Source organism: Hemitrygon akajei, chromosome 7 (genome assembly GCF_048418815.1).
Source record: "Hemitrygon akajei chromosome 7, sHemAka1.3, whole genome shotgun sequence".
Classification (NCBI taxonomy): Eukaryota; Metazoa; Chordata; class Chondrichthyes; order Myliobatiformes; family Dasyatidae; genus Hemitrygon; species Hemitrygon akajei.
Window position 1 is genome coordinate 150305833 of NC_133130.1, and position 20155 is coordinate 150325987.

A 20155-nucleotide genomic window follows, 5' to 3' on the forward strand; every position below is an offset into this window, starting at 1 on the left:
AACATTTGTATTTTTTTGGCATCAAAGGCTCCCAGCCAAGTGATGGAAGATGGGATTAATATGGGTGTCCACTGGTCACCATGGAAACAATGGGTTAACTGGCTTGGTTCCATGCTCTTTGAAAAAAGTATGTTGGTAAATTAAAACCTTAGGACTGTTTCTTCTGGCATTGGCCTGAAGGTAGCTATATCGCATTTGATCCTGGCAGTTTCTGCTGAAGTACGACATGGCCTCGGTGGCATGTAGAACTTGAGTGGGCTACGGCAGGGCACCATCTCCTGACAGGCAAACAATCTGAATTGCAAAGATTAATCTCCTGTCGAAAATTCAACAGGGCTCTGTGACGCAGCTAGGAGAGCTGCTGACTTGTAGCTTCATTATGTTGGGTTTGTTCCTGACTTCCAGTGCTGTCCATGTGTGGAGACTGCAGGTTCTACCTGTGAACATGTGGACTTCCCCTGAGTGCTCTGCTTTCCTCCCATATCCCAAAAGAGATGCAGTTTGGAAGATTAATTGGACACTGTAAATTGTTTGAAATGTATAGATGAGTGGAATCTAGGAAAATTTCATGGGAACGTGGCAAGAATTAAGTTAGGATGGGACAAGTCTAAACTTTAGTCCTTAATGGTACAGTCTTGTATGGGCTTGTTTCGGTGCTCTATCATTTAGGATTCTATGACTAAGCATTTAAATATTTTTAATTTGAGCTGTTTCTCTGATCTGTTGGGTAGTTTCACATCTCCCATTGAAGATTTGCAGAAACTTTTTATTCGTTTTTCCACTTCTCAAATCCTGTTGTGAAATCCGTCTGCTCCTTGCCCATTGAAACCCACATCTTTAACCAAGTTTTTGTGCATTTACATTAATATCTCCTTACTGAAGCTGGTATTACCCTCTTACTCTCCTTTGCAGTATTTTACTGCTTTAGAGAGGAGCTATTTTATGAGGGAACAGTGGACCGGGACTGTATTCTACAATATTTAGAAGGCTGAGAGATCTCATCAAAACTTACTGCTTTAATTCATGATGCACAGATATTCCCCCCCGGTTGATGAGGACATTATTTTGAGATTGAGGTACTGGCTGTCTAGGATTGGGATGAGGGGAAACTTCACGTCTCACCCGCAGTGGTGAATTTCTGGAATTCCTTACCCAGAGGGCTGTGGAACCTCAATCGTTGTGTTCATACAAATCCCAGATGGATCCATGCCTGGAAAATAGAAGGATAGCCTTGAAAAATAGTATTGAGGTATAATAAATTGACCATGATCTTATGACTGGCAAAGTGGGCTGCACCTATTATGTTCTTAGTTGTTGTTGGATATTAATAAAAGGGCGTTAGCACGTAATGAGCTGGAAGAGTGGCAATAAACTCAATCTAATCTTTCTCCTCTTTGTATTTCTGTTATAAACTGGGAGTTGTATTAACAATAATTTCTGTTATTTCCCCTCTAGGACCCCACAGAATGGAGCAAGAATGAACAGAAAGTGGCTGAAAGAAAAGCATGAACTGGAGGTTTATTGAATTCATCTACTTACTGTTTATATGGGACCATATAACAGTAAAACCTTCCCACCAGGATCCTACAGCCACCCAGAACCATGTCACCAAGCAGTTTGATTGGCTTATATCGGACAGGGGCCCTTTCCACAATTCGAGGGGTTATTTATCCTTTGTGGAAAGATATCGTCAAGGATATACAACAAGATATAAAATATATAGGTAATGCTTTCTATTATACCAATTGTTTGTGCATTTTTTAATTTTACATAATGAATAAAGTTGACGTTAAGATCAGTTTTAACAAATATTTAGCAAATGTAGAATCGGGAAAATGGTTCCAATTACATACTCTGAAATAGGATGAACATGATGTTTAATAGTTGTTGCTTGTTGACAGCAAAAGAAGACAGTGCATTATTATTATTTCAAAGAGGATTTATGCCAAGATGCAGATCATGTATTACTTGTGTTAAGATGGTGAGGAGAGCCTGATCAAACAATCTTTAGCTATATTTATCGTAGCCACCATTTTGATTCCGTGTATTTCCCTCATGCTCTTGGTTCAGTGGCAAGGTTGTCTCTTGTTTATATTGATATTGCCACTAAAGCTCTTGTCCCAAGTCAGACTAAGCATTTCATTGTTCCTTTTGGTTAGGTAGGATTTAATAGACTGTTGCCTGTGACTAACACTTCCTTTAAAATCAGTATTTCAAATATCAGACGATAGATTCCCAAACCGACCTTTCATCTGACAGGAGTGTGTCTACTATTGATTAGTTGTTGCTGAAATGAACAGAAAACATCAATGCTTTAAGTAGCTAACAATATTGTGTTTTTTTAAGGGAAATACTTGGTAATGTTTGAGGCAGTAGGAAAGCAGGGAAATAGGATGAGAAGAGAGCAGTGCGTCAGATTTCAGATAGTGCTGCAGCCAACTGTATTACAGTGGTCTGATTTTAATATTTCATATGTTTAATCCACAAAGCTGTGTACAACTGATGTTTAACCTTGCCTATTGTCTGTTAAAATTTGTTCTTATTCTTCCCTGTTGGATTTCATATGCACTGATGGAACTAGATAAGATATAAATAAGATTGGAATTGCAACTAATTTTTCTATTCATATTGTAAGGAACTGCAATGCCAATTTGACCATTAGATGGAGTGGGAGCCAGGATTGTGTGAATATTGAGTCAGTCATGTGTTCCATGTGGAAAGTTAGCGTTGACTGTATTTTTTTGCGGATAAACATAATGCGTTTTGATTTGCTTTACTTTGACAAAACAGTTATAGAGTGCATATGCTTTAAGGCCGGTCTGGTTTTTCATCACTGAAGATCATTTGCAAAAATATAAAAATGCTAAAAATATTTGGTAATTCTCCTTCCAGCAAAATAATAGAAATAAAAATTGCAGGCAAATCAGTTTGACTTTAGTGGTGGGCAAATGTTTCAAATAAGTTCGGAGGGATGGTACAAATCATCATTTAAAAAAATGTAGAGTAATCAAGGGTAATCAGGATGGTTTTTTTGAGGGGAAGGATTGGTCTAAGGACTGTATTTTTGAGGCAGTAAGATGGGGAAAATGGGGCAGTGCCTTTAATATGATTGTCTCAGAAGTTAACAAGTTGTTGATAAGGTCACTTATGACAAGTTGGTCTAAAGAAATAGAAATAGTTGCGATCCATGGGAGAGTGGAAAATTGAAATAAAAGAGTTGGAGACAGTCAGCAAGTCAGGCAGCATTGTGGAAAGAGAATCAATTAACATTTCAGGTCCATGATTTTTCAACAGAAGCATGTGCATTCTAAATTATTCTGGCAAATGGCCTTCAACTTGAAATGTAAATTCTGCTTCTTTTTCTACAGATGCTGCTTGGTCTGCTGAGTATTTCTGGTATTTTCTGTTTTTATTTTAGATTTCTCACATCTGTAGTATTTTAATTTCTGAAAGCTTTTTAGTAAGTAAAAAGCAACGGGAAATGATTAATGGGTGTTTTCTTAAAAGGCAATTACCAATAGGCTCCTGTAAAGTTCTATTTTCTTGCACTGACTGGAGTGTGTTAATTGTGTTCCACCGTTGCCAATACCAGCCATTGTCTTTAGTTGAAATGGTCAGATTATTCCTGGGTGATCACTGGATTTGCCACTTCAACCTCTCACTGGCTGCTGAATTAGATCCCCACCATGCCACTGGGAAGTTAAACTGTGTAAAACTGGTCAGATTTCTCTACGAACAATCTAGGATTTACATGGATTTTCCTTTGAGCTTGGATTGCTGAGTGGTGGGCGACCAGTAACTGAATGAGACCACAAGATGGGACTGGGTCTTCAGCTCATCGTCACGAAGCATGAAACATTCCCTTTGACACACTTTGGGTCAAAAGACATGCCCAGCAATTCACCTTTTGATTCATTTTGCCACTTACACTGATTGATTAACTGACCGCCTACGTAACTTTGGGATATGAAATGAAACCAGGTTACCCGGAGGAAGCACACTCTGTCAAGGGTGAGAGCATGCAAATCCACACAGACAGAATCAGAATTAGGTTCAATATCACTGTCATGAAATTTGACGTTTTGTGGTAGGAGTACAATGCAATACATAAAATACTATAAATTATTCTATAAGTCACAATAAACAATGAATGAAAAAGGTAGTGCAAAAAGAGAACCAAATAGTGACGTGATGTTCATGGGAAGGTTCATTGTCGGTGCAAAAATCTGATGGCATATGGAAAGAAACTGTTCTCAAAATATTGAATGTGCGTTTTAACACCTGTACCTCCTCTCTGATGGTATTACAAATAAGAACAAAGCATGGAAATCAGTATTGCACATAGGCTGTTCAAACAAGGAGGTAGGATCTTCACCACTATTGGATCGAGCTGTGACAGGTGGCAGAGTGATGGGGCTGTGGATAGGAAGCTAATGCCGGGGTATGTCGGTGGGAGCACGCTGGATTGCAGTTTTAGCCTATCTGAGAAAAATAATTTTAGTGAACTATTTATATCATGTTTTAGAGCTTTAATGTAGCTTTCACATCATAGACATTTTGAAGGTCCAATTAAAGTGGAATGTGCACCATGCTAAGTCCTATAGGAGGGCTGAGGCTATTCTTTGATCCCTTACATAGAAGTAAGGGGAGATGAGTGAAGAAGGCATACAGAATGCGGGCTTTTCTTGGCTAGGGTATAGACTGCACAAATATGGTACAAATTTGTAAGTCTTTAGCTATGTCACAACTGGAGTATTGTGTACAGCAGTTGCCACATTATAGGAAGGATGTGTCTGTGCTGGTATGGATGCAGAGGAGTGTTCCTCGGACGTTTATGGGAAATGACATGATAGGCTGGATAAGTTCCCCTCAGAGCAGAGGAGGTGATGGATCCTGAGGGATGTACATAAGTTGTGAGGCACAGATTGAGAAAATAGTGAGAAAACTTCTCCCTATTAGGGAGATAGCACAGGTGTCAGGTGAAGATTAAGAGGCTCAGATGAGATCTGACAGAAAGTTATTTCACCCAGACAGCAATTACAAATGAAAAGCTCTGCATGAGAAAATGGTGGAGACAAGGACACTTATGACATTTGAAAATAATCCAGTTGAGTAAATGAATCTTCAAGACAAAAAAGGCTTTAGACTAAGCTGGTAACATATTTATGATGATTAATGTGGATGAGCGTCTGATGCTCAGAATGATTATGGTGGGATGAAGGATCTGTTTATGTGCTCTGTTATTCTATGATATAAATGTTTACCACAGCTCCATCTGGAATGTTTTGCCACCTTTAGATTTTGAGTAAAATAGTCTGTAAAATTATCTCATCCTTTGAAGGGAAATCAGTATAAAAATATGAGTCAAGTATTGTGCCTGATTCAGGCTGCATCACTCTCTGGTATTAGGGGTGGTGGCTCCTGCACAGGAGTGAAGGAAGCTATAGAAAGTTGTAAAATTAGTCAGCACCATCATGGGTACTAGCCACCATAGTTCCCAAGACATCTTCAAGGAGCGGTGCCTCAGAAAGGCGACGTCCATCACTAAAGACTTCCATCACCCAGGGCATGCCTTCTTCTCATTGTTACCATCAGGAAGAAGGTACAGAAGCCTGAAGGCACACACACAGAGAATTAGGAACAGGTTCTTCCCTTCTGTCATACGATTCCTAAATGGACAATGAACCCATGAACAGTAGCTCACTTTGTTTTTATATATATATATAATTTGTTTTGCGCTATTTTTAATCTATTCAATATATATAATATATACTTACTGTAATTGATTTACATTTACTTTTTTCTTTCTATATTATCATGTTGCGCATTGTGCTGCTGCTGCTAAGTTAACAAATTTCACCAGACATGCCAATTATAATAAACCTAATTAGATTCCGACTCTGATTCTGAATCTGAAATGTTCACATTTTCCTGATACATTCCATTTCCTATGCAAGACACTCCTGTACCTCTGAGTGAATTTGTCCATTATTGAAATGAAGGCTTAAACAAATGATAAAACAAGTAGGCAAGTATTGTTTAATATGTTACTCAGGTGTAGTCATTATGTGCATATAGTCATTCTGCATGGAAGCAAGTTCTTTGACCCAAATCAAATCAAGTTTAATTATCATTCAACCAAACATGGATACAGCATTCCTCTGGGGCCAAGGTGCAAGCGATACACAGCACATTCAAAGTAGTGAGCAAAAAACCAGTCACACAAAATAAAACTCATATATAGTCCAAGACCTGAGTGACATGTCCCACAAATTGATGGTACAGTTCCTGGCCCTTCATACTGTCATTTCACTGATTAAACACTGAAGGATAGCACCGATTGGAGAGACCGGCCCCCAACTGAGCACGAACACCATGTTACGCTGCCTTTAGCGTCTCCTCACCTGGACTGCGGAGGTAGGGAAGCCCACAGTTTGAGACCTAGTCTTCAATATAACTGAGGCTACGCAGCTCCCCCACTGCCTGTTCCTCAATCAAACAAGCGAAACAGGCCTGCAGTATCTTACGTTATCAATGTCCAAAAGGATCTTGCGACTGAAAGAGAAATGTCCAAGGCTATACTGCACGCTGCTTCTCCAATCCGCTGGCTGGCTCCCTCTCCAACCCACTGACTCCGACTTGATCAAGACTTTCTCAGAGAGTTGATTTGCTTGTATTTGCCTCATATCCCTCTTAAACCTTTCTGTCCAAAGTTCACCTAAAGACCTTTTTTTATCTTATTACTAAAGTAAAAACAATGTACAAGCAACTGTTTCATGATAACAACAGGTATAACTTCCTCCCAGCTTTTCTGTAATAACTGAAGGGTAAACTTAAATTCTTAAAGTTTCCAGGCCGATCCTAAAGAAGGAAGTCAAAACAATTGGGTCAGATTTACAGTGCAGCAAGAGATTGAGACGTTACCTCATTTAAATTTGTTATGGGAGATGTTATTAGCAAGTTCAGGATGAATGTGTATGATATCTTATTCTTTACTCTCTTCTTTGCACCTACTGAATATCTTGTGCCTCCCTTTGTTTGTCATCAACCCCACAGAGATTGTATTTATCCTTATGAAAACACAGGAGTACATTCTGCCTACAGGGTCGATACTGGCTCCTAGGAAAGCAATCTCAGTCTCAGCTCCTTATTTCTCTCTACCCCATTAAAGTGTTAGCAATTTCAAGTTTCTGGTTGTCAAGATCTCTGAGGATCTATCCTGGGCCCAAGATGTTGATACAATTTCAAAGAAGGCATGACAGGGGTTATATTTCATTAGGAGCTTGAGGAGAATTGGTATGTCATCAAAGACCATTGCAAATTTCTACAGATGTACCTTGGAGGGAATGCTAACTGGTTGCATCATTGTCTAGTACCACTGCACAGGATCAGAAAAATCTGCAGAGTGTTTGAAACTCAGCCACCTTCATCATGGGCACTAGCCTCCCCATCATTGAGGACACCTTCAAAAGGCGATGCCTCAAAAAGCTGGCATGCATCATTAAGGACCCCCATCACCAAGGACATGTCCTCTTGTCTTTGCTACCACGAAGGAGGTTGTACAGGAGCCTGAAGGCACACACTCAATATTTCAGGAGCAGCTTCTTCACCTCCACTATCAGTTTTTTGAATGGACAATGAACCCATGAATGCTACCTCAGTATTTTCCCCCTCTCTTTTTGCACTATTCATTAAATTTTCTTTTTTCAGATATACTTATTGTAATTTATAGTTTTCATTATTCTGTATTGCAATGTTCTGCCACTGCAAAACAGCAAACATGATGACATTTGCCAGTGATATTCAAACTGATTTTGATTTATTCTTGTATATCTTCCTGACTTGATACTTTTTGCTGTTAATCTCCGCTAAGGGATAATTTTCAATATCTAATTAACCTGCAGTCATGTCTTTAGGATATTGGGAGGAAACCAGGGCATAAAAAGGAAACATAAGCAGTTTTAGAAAAGTGAAATCACGATGTCAGCTTTACAAAAGTTGCTTGAAAGTATAATGTAATTCTATTATTTTGCCAACTTACTCACAAAGACAAAACTTTGTACTCCTTAATTGGTGTGACCTATGAGCAATAAATTAATGAAGTGATAATTACACCCCTGACATTTGTAGTTATAAATTCTTACCTGCTCAACAATCATTAGAGTTACTCCATTACATGGTTTAATTCTACTTTTGAAATCAATGTTAAATACACAAACAATGTATAGTCATTATTAAGTCTATGATGACAGACTTTATTGTGATTAATACATATCTAAATTGTTTTTCGATACAGCATATTCTGAGTGTTCTCTACTAAGTGTAATTGTTCGGTGTTTTCTTGCATACTGATTTAGAGAATCAAATCCCACCAATAGCTACAAATGAACTGACTTTGCATTTGGGACTGCCTGGTGAAGGAAGCCATTGAAGTAAGATCAGAGAATAAGAATTTAAACAAAGAAGAAGGCCTTGCTCTAAGTAAGAACTGCAGTATGATTTTAAACAAATGTGGGACAGCGGAAACTTGATTGGTTGAGGACTAACCAATCAAGAGGGATGGATGACGGGAGTTGAGTATATATACCTAGGCATCATCCCTGATGAAGATGGCAGAGTTTGTCATCGAAATGGCGGTTAAAATCAACACTTGGACCCATTGGAAACCCGAGAAGAGTTTATACGCCATATACACTGGGAAAGCATTAGATCCTTTTTGACTTTGCTTGGTGTACCTGCAAGCTGACCTTCTGAGTTTATAGTTGATCATCCATATCTCTGTGAACATTTGTGCTGAATAATCTCACACCTTTTTAAATTAATATCCTGCTCTTCTGGTCTTAAAGCCAAAGTAGATAATATACTTTACCTTTATTGTTCTCCATCCACTGTACTATTGTCTACTTGCTGAACTCATCTTTAGCCTTTTGTTTCTCACAATTTATTTTTACTGTCTGTATTTGCGAAATTGGATATATTGGAGTTTGTTTTTTTATATAAATTATTAATTTAAATGTAAATAGCTGAGAACCCACTGTTGTTCACAGTGGTATCCCACTAGTAACATGCTTGAAAAATTGTAAATGACTGATTCATCCCAACTCTGTTTTTCTGCACATTTATCCTTGATTCATATTAATAGTCACAGAACTAAACAGCACAGAAAGAGGCACTTTAGCCCACTGAGTCTACACCAACCATCAGTCACCCATTCACATTAATCCTACTTTAAATTAAAACATAGAACTGTACACCACAGTTTATGCCCTTCGGCCACCAACGTTATGCCAATCATTTAGCCTATTCCAAAACCAATTGAATCCTTCCCTCCCTAATATATCAGTTTCCACCACCATCATGGACAGAATGTGTTCCATACACCCACCATACTTCTGTGTAAAAAAAAAAACAATCTCTGACATCCTCCCTCATCTGCCCCTTTTATATTAACCATTTTCGCCCTGGGGAAAAATTCTCTGGCAATCCACTAGACCTGTGCCTCTTATCATCTTGTATACCTATCAAGTTACCTCTCATTTTCATTTGCTCCAAAGAGAAAAGCCCTAGCTCACTCAATTCCTTCACATAAGACGTGCTCTTTAATCCAGGAAACATCCTGGTGAATCTCCTCTGCATTATCTCTACAGCTTCCACATTCTTCCAGGAGACCAGAACTGAACACTATACTCAAAGAGTGGTCTAAGCAGCATTTTATAGAGCTGCAACATTACCTCAAGGCTCTTGAGATCAATCCCTGACTAATGAAGGTCTCCACACCATATGCCTTCTTAATCACCCTTTCAACTTGCTTGGCAACTTTGAGGGACCTATGAACCTGGCCTGAAGATCCCAATGTTCTTTCACACTGATAAGAGTCCTGCCATTATTCTTCAAGTTTGCCTTCAAGTATTATTTCACACTTTTTTTTTTTGAATTGAACTCCATTTACCAATTCTCAGCTGAGCACTGTATCCTATTCATGAAACATTCTAATCTATATCCACCTTCTGCACTATCCACAACACCACGTACCTTTGTGTCGCCTACCTTCCCTTTCATTTCCTCATCGGTCATTTATAAAAATCACGAAGAACAGGGGTCCTAGAACATATCCTTGTTGAGCACCAGGATAGTGAGCACCTTGTTGATGCCCATGTGGATCTCTGGGTAGAATATACTCCATGTACTATCACCCTCTGCCTGATGTGGGCAAGCCAATTTTGAATCCAAGCAACCAAGTTTCCCTGGATCCCATACCTTCTGACTTTGTGAATGAGACCACCATGAGGAATTTTGTTGAATGCATCATTTTTTGTGACTTCCTCAAATGGCATGCACACGTGATGTATGACTTCCCTTCACAGAGCAATGCTGACTATCCCTCAGACAATACATCTCCAAATGCTTGTAAATCCTGTCTCTATGAATCCTCTCCATTAGTTTGCCACCACTGATGTAAGACTAACTGGTCTGTAATTCCCAGGATTGACCTTCTTACCTTTCTTGAACAAAGGAATAAAATTTGCCACCCACCAATCATCTAGAACTACTTCTGTGGCCAGTGAGGACGCAAAGATCATTGCGAAAGGCACAGAAATCTCTTCCCTTGCTTGCCATAGTAACCTGGATATAGGCACCAAGGGTTTATCTATCGTAATGCATTTTTGAATGTTCCTCCACATCTTCTTTGTTAACATTAACATGTTCTAGCCTGTATTATGCTGCCGTCACAAAGCCCCTCCCAATGGTGAATACTAAAGCAAGGTATTCATTAAGGACCTCCCCTATGTCCTATGATTCCAGGCACTTGTTTCCTCTTTTATCCATGATTGGTTTACCATCACTCTAGTCATCTTCATATATGTGTAGAATGCCTTGGAGTTTTCCTTAATTGTACTCACCAGGGCCTTCTCATGTCCTCTTCTTTCTCTTCTAAGTCCTTACTTAAGGTCCTTTATGATTACAGGTTTCCCCGGCTATCCGAAGGTAGAGCTTTCCTATGAAACCGTTTGTAAGCCAAAATGTCGTAAAGTGAAGAAGCAATTATCATTAATTTATATGGGAAACATTTTTGAGCATTCCCAGACTCAAAAAATAACCTACCAAATCAAACCAAATAACACATAAAACCTAAAATAACACAAACATACAGTAAAAGCAGGAATGATATGATAAATATACAGCCTATATAAAGTAGAAATATTGTATGTACGGTGTAGTTTCACGTTTCAAAATTGGGAAGACAGCAGCCAAAATCGATTTGGAGAAAAAATTTGGCACGTATATGAGTACGCACGTACACGCATATGCACATATACTCATGTGCACACAACTGTCCGCGCAAGGCTTCACAGTCATGGTAGTCTTTCTCGGGGTAAGCACACATATAAAGCGGGCATCTTTTTTTCGTAAAAGTGAAAATCCTCTTTGGTTAGCGAAAACAGATAATAATGTAGGTCTTTCATAACAGTGAACTGTCATAAAGCGAACGTTCAAAAAACGGGGGCCACCTGTACCTTATAATTCTCAATACTCAATACTCCTATCTGATCCTTGCTCCCAAAACCTTAAGTATGCTTCTTTCTTCTTCTTGTCCAGATTCCACTTTTCTCTTATAGCTCTTATCGATAGTGGGGTCAAGGGATATGGGGAGAGGGCAGGAACGGGGTACTGATTGTGTATGATCAGCCATGATCACAGTGAATGGCGGTGCTGGCTAGAAGGGCCGAATGGCCTACTCCTGCACCTACTGTCTATTGTCTTGTCAACTGTGGTTGATTCACCCTACTATTTCACTGCCTCAGTGAGACAAACTTATCCAGAACTCTATGTAACTGCTCCCTAAACAACTATCACATTTCCATTGTACATTTTCCCAAGTGCATCTGTTCCCAATTTATGCTCGCAAGTTCCTGCCTAATCAGTGTCATAATTTGCCCTCCACCAATTAATTACTTTCTTCATACCGTGTTCTCTTATTCCTGTTCAGAGCTACACTAAAGTTCAGGAAATTGTGGTCATTCCACTGAGAGATCTGTCACCTGACCAGGTTCCTTACCTAGCTTTATGTCTAGTATGGTCTCCATTGGTTGGTTTGTCACATATTGTGTCAGCAATAATTTCCAGACATCCCTACAAATTCTGCCCCATCTCAAACTTTTGCAGTAGGAGGTGCCAATAGTCATTTGGGAAAGTGAAGTCACTAACAGCAATCCAATTACTTTTACACCTCATAGGCAGACATTTAAAATACTTACACTTTCTGGATGAAGAAGATCCTATTAATATCCTTTCTAAATATCCTTCCCCTCACCCTGAATAAATGTCTCCAGTTTTATCTATCTCTTTTGTGGGGAAAAAATATCCTATAGTTCACCTTCCCTGTACCCCTTCAAGTCACTCAATCATCTTCCTTCTTAATCTTCTCCATTCCAGGGAGAATAGACACATCTCAGCTGGTCTCTCCTCATACCTGAACTACTCCATCCCAGACAATGTGAAACTCTGCATTCTCTTCTCTTGTACGATCTTAGTGTTCCTATACCTTGGTGACCAGAACTGGATGTAGTGCTCCGTCTGAGATCTAACCAAACTTCAATCAATTTGGAGCACTTTGGTCATCAAAGCTCAACTAGTAAAGGCCAGTATCCTATATACCTTAACTGCATTATCTGCCCGGGCTGTCACTCTTAGGGATCAATGAAATTGTGTACCAATGTACCTCTGTACTTTAATACTCTCTGCCATCCAATGGAGGACACATGTGCTTCTGAATGGTTTGATGTGTTGTGCATTCGGAGATGTTCTACTGCACACCACTTTTGTAACGTGTGTGTTTCTTTGAGTTACTGTCACCTTCCTGTCAGCTTAAAGCAGTCTGGCTAGTCTCCTCTGACCTCTTATTAACAAGGAATTTTCACCCACAGACTGCTTGCTCACTGGATGATTTATTTTTCACACCGTTATCTAGAGACAGTTGAATGCGAAAATTCTAGGAAATCAGCGGTTTTTGAGATACTCAAACCATCCTCTCTGGCACCAACAATTATTCCATGGTCAAAGTCACTTAAATCACATTTGTTCCCTATTTTAATGTTTGGTCTGAACAATAACTGGATCCCTTGAACATGCCTGCATGCTTTAATGCATTGAGTTGCTGCCAAATATTGGCTGATTAGATATTTGCATTAACAAGCAGGTGTGCAGGTCTGCTTAATAAAGTGGCCACAAAGTGTATGTGTTAGGAGACACAATTTCCCTGCATTCATATTTCAGATGTCATTTCCCATGCAAGACTCAATTTAGAGCATTACCTGGAAAATTAGATCATGTTAGTCATCCCCTAAGTCCAAAAATCTACAGATTCTGAATATCTGAAACCAACAATGGTCATTGTTGAGAAACATTCAATAGGTCTGGACCTTCACCTGTAGAAAGAGAAACAGTTTTTTTCTGACGGAGGGATTTTGGCCTGAAACATTCACTCTGTTTCTTCCTCCACAGATGGTGCTTCATCTGTTGAGTGTTTCTGATTCACCATTTTTATAATCACTCAACCACCTTTGGTGATCTTCTTACCTCTTCACTCCCACCAACCATAATCACTACAAATCTTGTTAAACATGCACAGCCCACCCAAGATCTCTGACTACTGCAGTCACAAAACTTATCAAAATTTTAATACAGTCTTTTCAGGTGAATTTTCCCACATCCGGGATTGATACACTTGACAAAAAATGTGGATTTACTTTTACCGATTCTGTTGAGTAACCATGGCAGCTTTCTTCTTTGAAGAAAAATCTCGAAATAGATTTTTTTCCCCAGGATCCAACAATGTCATGTTCGTCAGTTGAATCTAGTTGTCCTTTTTTTTACCTGAGATCATTTCAATGAATTTAAGTAATACAGGAGGCATTTGATATTTCAGCTCTCATCTTCAACATTTTTGCCAAAGTACCTGGACTATTGGTCAGATCTCTGTGACATATTGTGGATAGGTTATGACCTACTATGGAACATTATTAGTTTTAAGGATTGAGGCCTTAAAGATTCAGCCTTAAAGATCTAAAACGATGTTTAAAATTATTTTCAAAATAGGAGCTTGCAGCACATAGCATCACTGATTAACAATGATTCATTATCCATATTAAGAACTTTCTAATCAGCAGTTAGATTTTCTGATCCAGCAATAACATTGAAATCATCTGTTTCAATCTGTTCTGCTGTCTGATACGAACTGAATGTTTGCGTTCTCATTATGAAGCCTTTTATTTTTAGCCTGGCTTGGAGTGGGTGAGGAAAGGAAGCTGAACAGGCTCATCGTGGGCTGACAGCAGCTGTGGTTTCAAAAGACAATCCTGCATTTAGCAGTTCCTCCTCCTGCTCAGAACAAAAACCTTCCATTTTGTGATTAAAAATAGGCTTGAGTCATGCAGTCAGTTTGGTGTGCAGCCAAGGTGTACAACAAAATCTTCAGTCTGATATAAAGTATAGTCTGGAAGTTGATTGGAGCTGTTGAAATTGTATTTGGATTCAGCTTCCATGGTCATACCTTTTAACTAGCCTTTTATATTTCAATTCCCACTGCTATTCCGACATGTTGGTTCATGGCCTCCTCTTGTGCGAAATGAGGCCATCCTCAGGGTGGAGGAGCAACAATTATATTCCATCTGGGTACCCTTCAACATGATAGCATGAATATCAATTACTCCTTCTGGTAAAAAATTTCCCCCCTCCTCTTCCTCTATTCCCCACTCAGACCTTTAACCTCTTCTCACCTGTTATCACTTCCTTCCTACTTCGTTCTTCCATATTCCACTGTCCTCTCCTATCAGACTCCTTCCTCTCTAGCCTTTGACCATTCCCAACCACTGGCTTTTCCTATCACATTCCAGGTAGCCTTCATTCCCTGCCTCCCCACCTCCCACCTTTGTAGTCCGGCATCCTCTCTCTTCCTGTTTAGTCCTGAAGAAAGGGCTCAGTCCGAAACATTGATTATTTATTCATTGCCATAGGTGTTGCCTGACCTGCTGATATCCTCCAACATGTGCGTGCTGCTCTTAACTAGTGATCGTTTCTGAACGTTTAAGTCAAGTCAAGTCACTTTTTATTGTCATTTCGACCATAACTGCTGGTACAGTACACAGTAAAAATGAGACAATGTTTTTCAGGACCATGGTGTTACATGAAACAGTACAAAAACTACACTGGACTACATAAAAACAACACAGAAAAAGCTACACTAGACTACAGACCTAACCAAGACTGCATAAAGTGCACAAAACATTGCAGGCATTACAATAAATAATAGACAGGACAATAGGCACAGTAGAGGGCAGTAAGTTGGTGTCAGTCCAGGCTCTGGGTATTGAGGAGTCTGATGGCTTGGGGGAAGAAACTTTTACACAGTCTGGTCGTGAGAGCCCGAATGCTTCGGTGCCTTTTTCCCAGATGGCAGGAGGGAGAAGAGTTTGTAAGAGGGGTGCGTGGGGTCCTTCACAATGCTGTTTGCTTTGCAGATGCACTGTGTAGTGTAAATGTCTGTAATGGCGGGAAGAGAGACCCTGATGATCTTCTCAGCTGACCTCACTATCCGTTGCAGGGTCTTGCGATCTGAGATAGTGCAATTTCTGAACCAGGCAGTGATGCAGCTGCTCAGGATACTCTCAACACAACCTCTGTAGAATTATGATGAGGATGGGGGTGGGAGATGGACTTCCCTCAGCCTTTGCAGAAAGTACAGACGCTGCTGGGCTTTCTTTGCTTTGGAGTTGGTGTTGAGGGATCAGGTGAGGTTCTCCGCCAGGTGAACACCAAGAAATTTGGTGCTCTTAACAATCTCTACTGAGGAGCCGTCGTTGTTCAGCAGAGAGTGGTCACTCCGCATGTACAGTACGTGTATGCGCGTACTGGATGAGAGAAGAGAGCTGAGCTTGTTAGCCATGTTTTCTGCCATCAGCTAGCTTACCAGTATTCACTGGCTAACTCCCGACAACAGTAATGCTCCACAGGGCATTTTGCATGTACACAAATCCCTGCCCATCATAAAATGTGGGTAAAATGCAAATATAAGGAATAAGCAAATAGACAGGAGGTGTAGGAGCCAGAAGATTGACATTCAATGTTATAGAAACCACTTCTTCCCCTCCATCATTAGATTTCCAAATGGTACATGAACCCATGTACACTACCTCACTATTCCTCTTTTGCGCTATTTATTTATTTATGCTGTCACTTTTCTATGTCCTGTACTGTACCTCTGCCACACAAAATCACAACCTTTATCAGTAAAATTGCAAGAAATTAGACCATGGGTTTGTATTTTGCCTCTGGCTGCTTAGAAGCATCCCAAAGTATATACATGAGAGCATAAAACTCTGGAATTCAGGGGAACCCAGATATTTGAGTTACAAAATAAAATTCACTCTCATGGAACTTGTGCGGGTGAGATAGTTTCCCTCACAAGTTACACGAGAGGGAATTTTATTCAGTATTTCAAATTTCTGGGTTTCCCTGCATTTTAAGATTTCCCTGAGCTAGATGACTGTAACGCAGATGTTTCCTGCATTCTAAAACAGAAACCAGTTTTCTTTTGGATTTCTTTATTGTGTGCAATGCCGGTGAAATTATGCACGGATTGTTGTGCAGAATAATTGTACTAGGTAACTGCTTCCTCGACCAGGAGTTATTTTTGTTTCTGAACTAAATGTAATGCTTGCAGGCACTCAAGTATAGATAGCCGCTGCTGCTAACTGTTAGTGATGTCAGTTCCTTTTCAGAATAATCTCAGCAAGCACTTACATTCATGTAAATCACCGCCCATAAACGCCGAACAGACTAATAATAGCAGAAGGAGGTGAGATCTGTTTGGTGACCCTGCACTTCCGATAGTTGGCAGCTACTGTGCTGCTTGAATCCATACTTGGAAATTATTAAAGCAAAAGTAGTGACACCAGCCTGTGAACTTGGATTGGCTGCTTGCTTGGCATAGGCCCAATTTGAATAAAATGCCCTGCTTCATGTGAATTGAAGGTATTGCAACGGAAAGTGCACAATAAATTATGGATTTCTGTATTTGTATTGAATACACTGAGGCATATTCTCAATGAGATGCATATGAAGAAGTATAAAATCTATTGCCTGACAATGTACACACATATAAAATATACTTCCTGATTTTAAACACAAGAGATTCTGCAGACACTGAGATCTTGAGCACATACAGAAAGCAAATCGATGGAGGGATAAAAAAAAAAGTCGACCTTTTGAGTCAAGTCCCTTCATGAGAACTGGAAAGGATGGGTCAAAAGTTGAGGAAGGTGGAAGAGTACAAGCTGGTGGGTGATAGGTGAGACCAGGGGAAGGTGGGTGAGTGGGGAAGGGTGATGAAGTAAGCTTTGACGGGATTGGTGGAAGAGATAAAAGGCTGAAGAAGATGGTGAAGGATCTGAGAGAACAGTGAATCATGGAAGAAAGGGAAAGAGCAGGGGAACCAGAAGGACGTAATGGGCAAGTGAGGAGAAGAGAAGGGGATGAAAGGGTAATCAGAATTGGGAATGAAAAAAGGGGGAAGGGAAAATTTAGAGAAATTGATGTTCATCCCATCAATTTGAAGGCTACCCAGCTGGAATATGAGGTGCTGCCACTTCCTGATCAACTATGTTAATTGCGTTTTTCTTATGTGACCTGTTCCGGTAAAAACGTATCCTTAAGATCAATTCCATCATTGAAGTGACCAAGATTAGAGTGTATAACCCTTTATGCAATGTATGTAGATTGGCAAACCAGGCTTCATTATGTTAGTCCTGACGAAGGGTCTCGGCCCGAAACATTGACAGTGCTTCTCCTTATAGATGCTGCCTGGCCTGCTGTGTTCCACCTGCATTTTGTGTGTGTTGTTTTCATTCTGCTTGATGCTTTGGTGAGTGAATGAATGATCTGCTTGGTGCTCCCAGCACAACTTGGTTCAACCCAGGTGCAATTGGGGAGGCGTGGTGGGGGAGAGGGGTGGAGAAAGGGCATTTGCAAACACCACATTCCCACACAGTAAGAGATTCCATCTCCATCCATCCCATTGGTCTCAAATATTTGTTCGTATCCACATCCATCAGTACAGGCTTTGCCCATTTATTTGTAACCGGGAGAAGACCTGTACTTTTGCACTGATGCTGTGTACATTCATTAATTTATCCCTGGGATATGAGGCTGTTTTTAGGAACTATTATCTGGGATAGACCAGCATTTATCAGATATTTTGAGGAATTGGCAGCTGCTGAAGCACTCAAGCTTCAAGTGGAAATGTCACGCTCAATGCTGAAGGGCTGTTCCCTGTGGTTGGAGAGAATTCAATAAAGGAAATGGAATCTGATCAAGAAGAAACTATGTAGGGCCATGAAAAATCAAAATAAAATCTCTTTACTTGGGGAATTAAGAATCCAGAACTATTTATAACTTGCAGGCCTATGCCCTAGTACTTGTTCATCTTCACATGTCTATCAAGAGCATTTTGATTCCTTTTGCCAATAGTCTACACTTGGGGTAATTTGTGGACCAATTAGCCAACCAGAATGACTTGTAAATGCGAGAAGAAAATTGGAGCACCCAGAAGGACCCACACCTCTCAGGAAGCATATGCAGAGACAGCATCCAAAGTCAGGAGATAACATGGATCCCTGGAGCACCAGTCTTGGCAACATAACTACAGGCGACAGGAGACACTGGCATGCAAGTATCCCCGGTGATTCTTCATCCCTGCATTTCCCCTTGAGCCCCCCCCCCCCCCCCCCCCGCACGTGATTCTTCACACCTCGAATCTCAGCTGTTTCCTCTCAGTATACTGCTATTCAGATGTAATATTCTCCCTCTCACTGAGCCTTCCTTGGACACCTGATATTTTCCTCCCATCTCTTTGTCAGTGCCTGTTTACCATCAAAGTGGGTTCTGATAACATATCCCAGTTTTCTCGGTCCACAGGGCAACGTTCTGCTCCAAATAAATAGCAGCCAGTATTCTCTCCACTTAACCCACATTATCTGTCTTTTTGCAGGAGTTACAGTTGATGAGAGCTGAAAGAAAAATAAAATATTTCATGAGGCAGGCATCATGGAGATGTCAGATGATAGGAAGTAAACATGGTGTGAAGAAATAAAAGTACTTGTTACTTAAGGCAGTTATTCTTCTGTGTTAACAGTTACTGAATGAAAACTATCATGATGTGGGTTTTAGTTGTTCTCAAGACTCTTGCATTCCTCGATTATGCAGGAATAATTATATTGTAATAGTATGATTTTTCATTGTGGATGCCTTCTTGCATCGACTGAAGTGAGCTCACTGGTAGTTGGCTCCTTCCCTAATGCAAGCTGTTGGCAATGCCAAACCCCAGTGTGGAAAAAATACCAAGCTCATAATCCTAACAGAACTGATCATTAACCAATGCAAAACTAAAAATGATTTCAATGTTGTAGCTCATTTTGGGTTATACTCAATATATTTAATTTGGGTTCATGAATTAAATGCTGAAGTGGTTGGCAAGTTATTGGGTCAAGGTATTGGCATAAGGAATGATGAATCCCCGATGAAATCATTAAGAATTGGAATACCAATTCTGATTGGACATTTCACATAACCTTCTCTTCAAGAAGGAGAAACAAGATGCTGGAAGAACTCAGCAGGTCAGGCAGCAACTGTGGGAAGAAATGAAATGTTCACATTTTGGGCTGAGGTGCAAGATCGTTCCCTGAAATGTGGACTGCCATTTCCCTCCATAGATGCTGCCTGGCATTATGAGAACATCCAGTGTCTTGTTTGTTTCTTCACATTCTAGCATCTACAGTCTCTTGTGTCTCTACCAACTCAATCAGCCATTGTTTCTCCATTCATAGTTACTTTATGGTACCATTACCCATACTGATAACTGATAAAGTACTCAGAAGGAAGTGCATTCATTTTGTATATGCTGTCCTGGCTTTGTGTGGCCTGCTATTGTTTGGTGCAACTAGTTTGTGAGGTCTTTGCTGATTTTGTTAGGTCTATGCCACGTATTACTTAAACAAAACCTGAAAGCGTGTCATACCATGCTGGGAGCCCTAACAACAAATGCTTAATTGGTGAAAAGGACATTGAATTATGGTCCATCAGCAATGAGTCAGGCTGCAAT

The 20155-nt window shown here is 40.1% G+C and overlaps 1 protein-coding gene across 3 annotated transcripts in view; it reads left to right on the forward strand.

Moving 5' to 3' along the window:
• The window catches only part of brinp1 (bone morphogenetic protein/retinoic acid inducible neural-specific 1), a 403545-nt gene that overhangs the window by 120287 nt on the left and 263103 nt on the right, over positions 1-20155 (forward strand). For all 3 annotated transcript variants that reach the window (XM_073052225.1, XM_073052228.1, XM_073052227.1), the window contains one exon: positions 1456-1723. In XM_073052225.1, the coding sequence (XP_072908326.1) occupies positions 1506-1723 (218 nt within the window). In that variant the 5' untranslated portion in view covers positions 1456-1505. The remainder of the gene's footprint in view (positions 1-1455; positions 1724-20155) is intronic.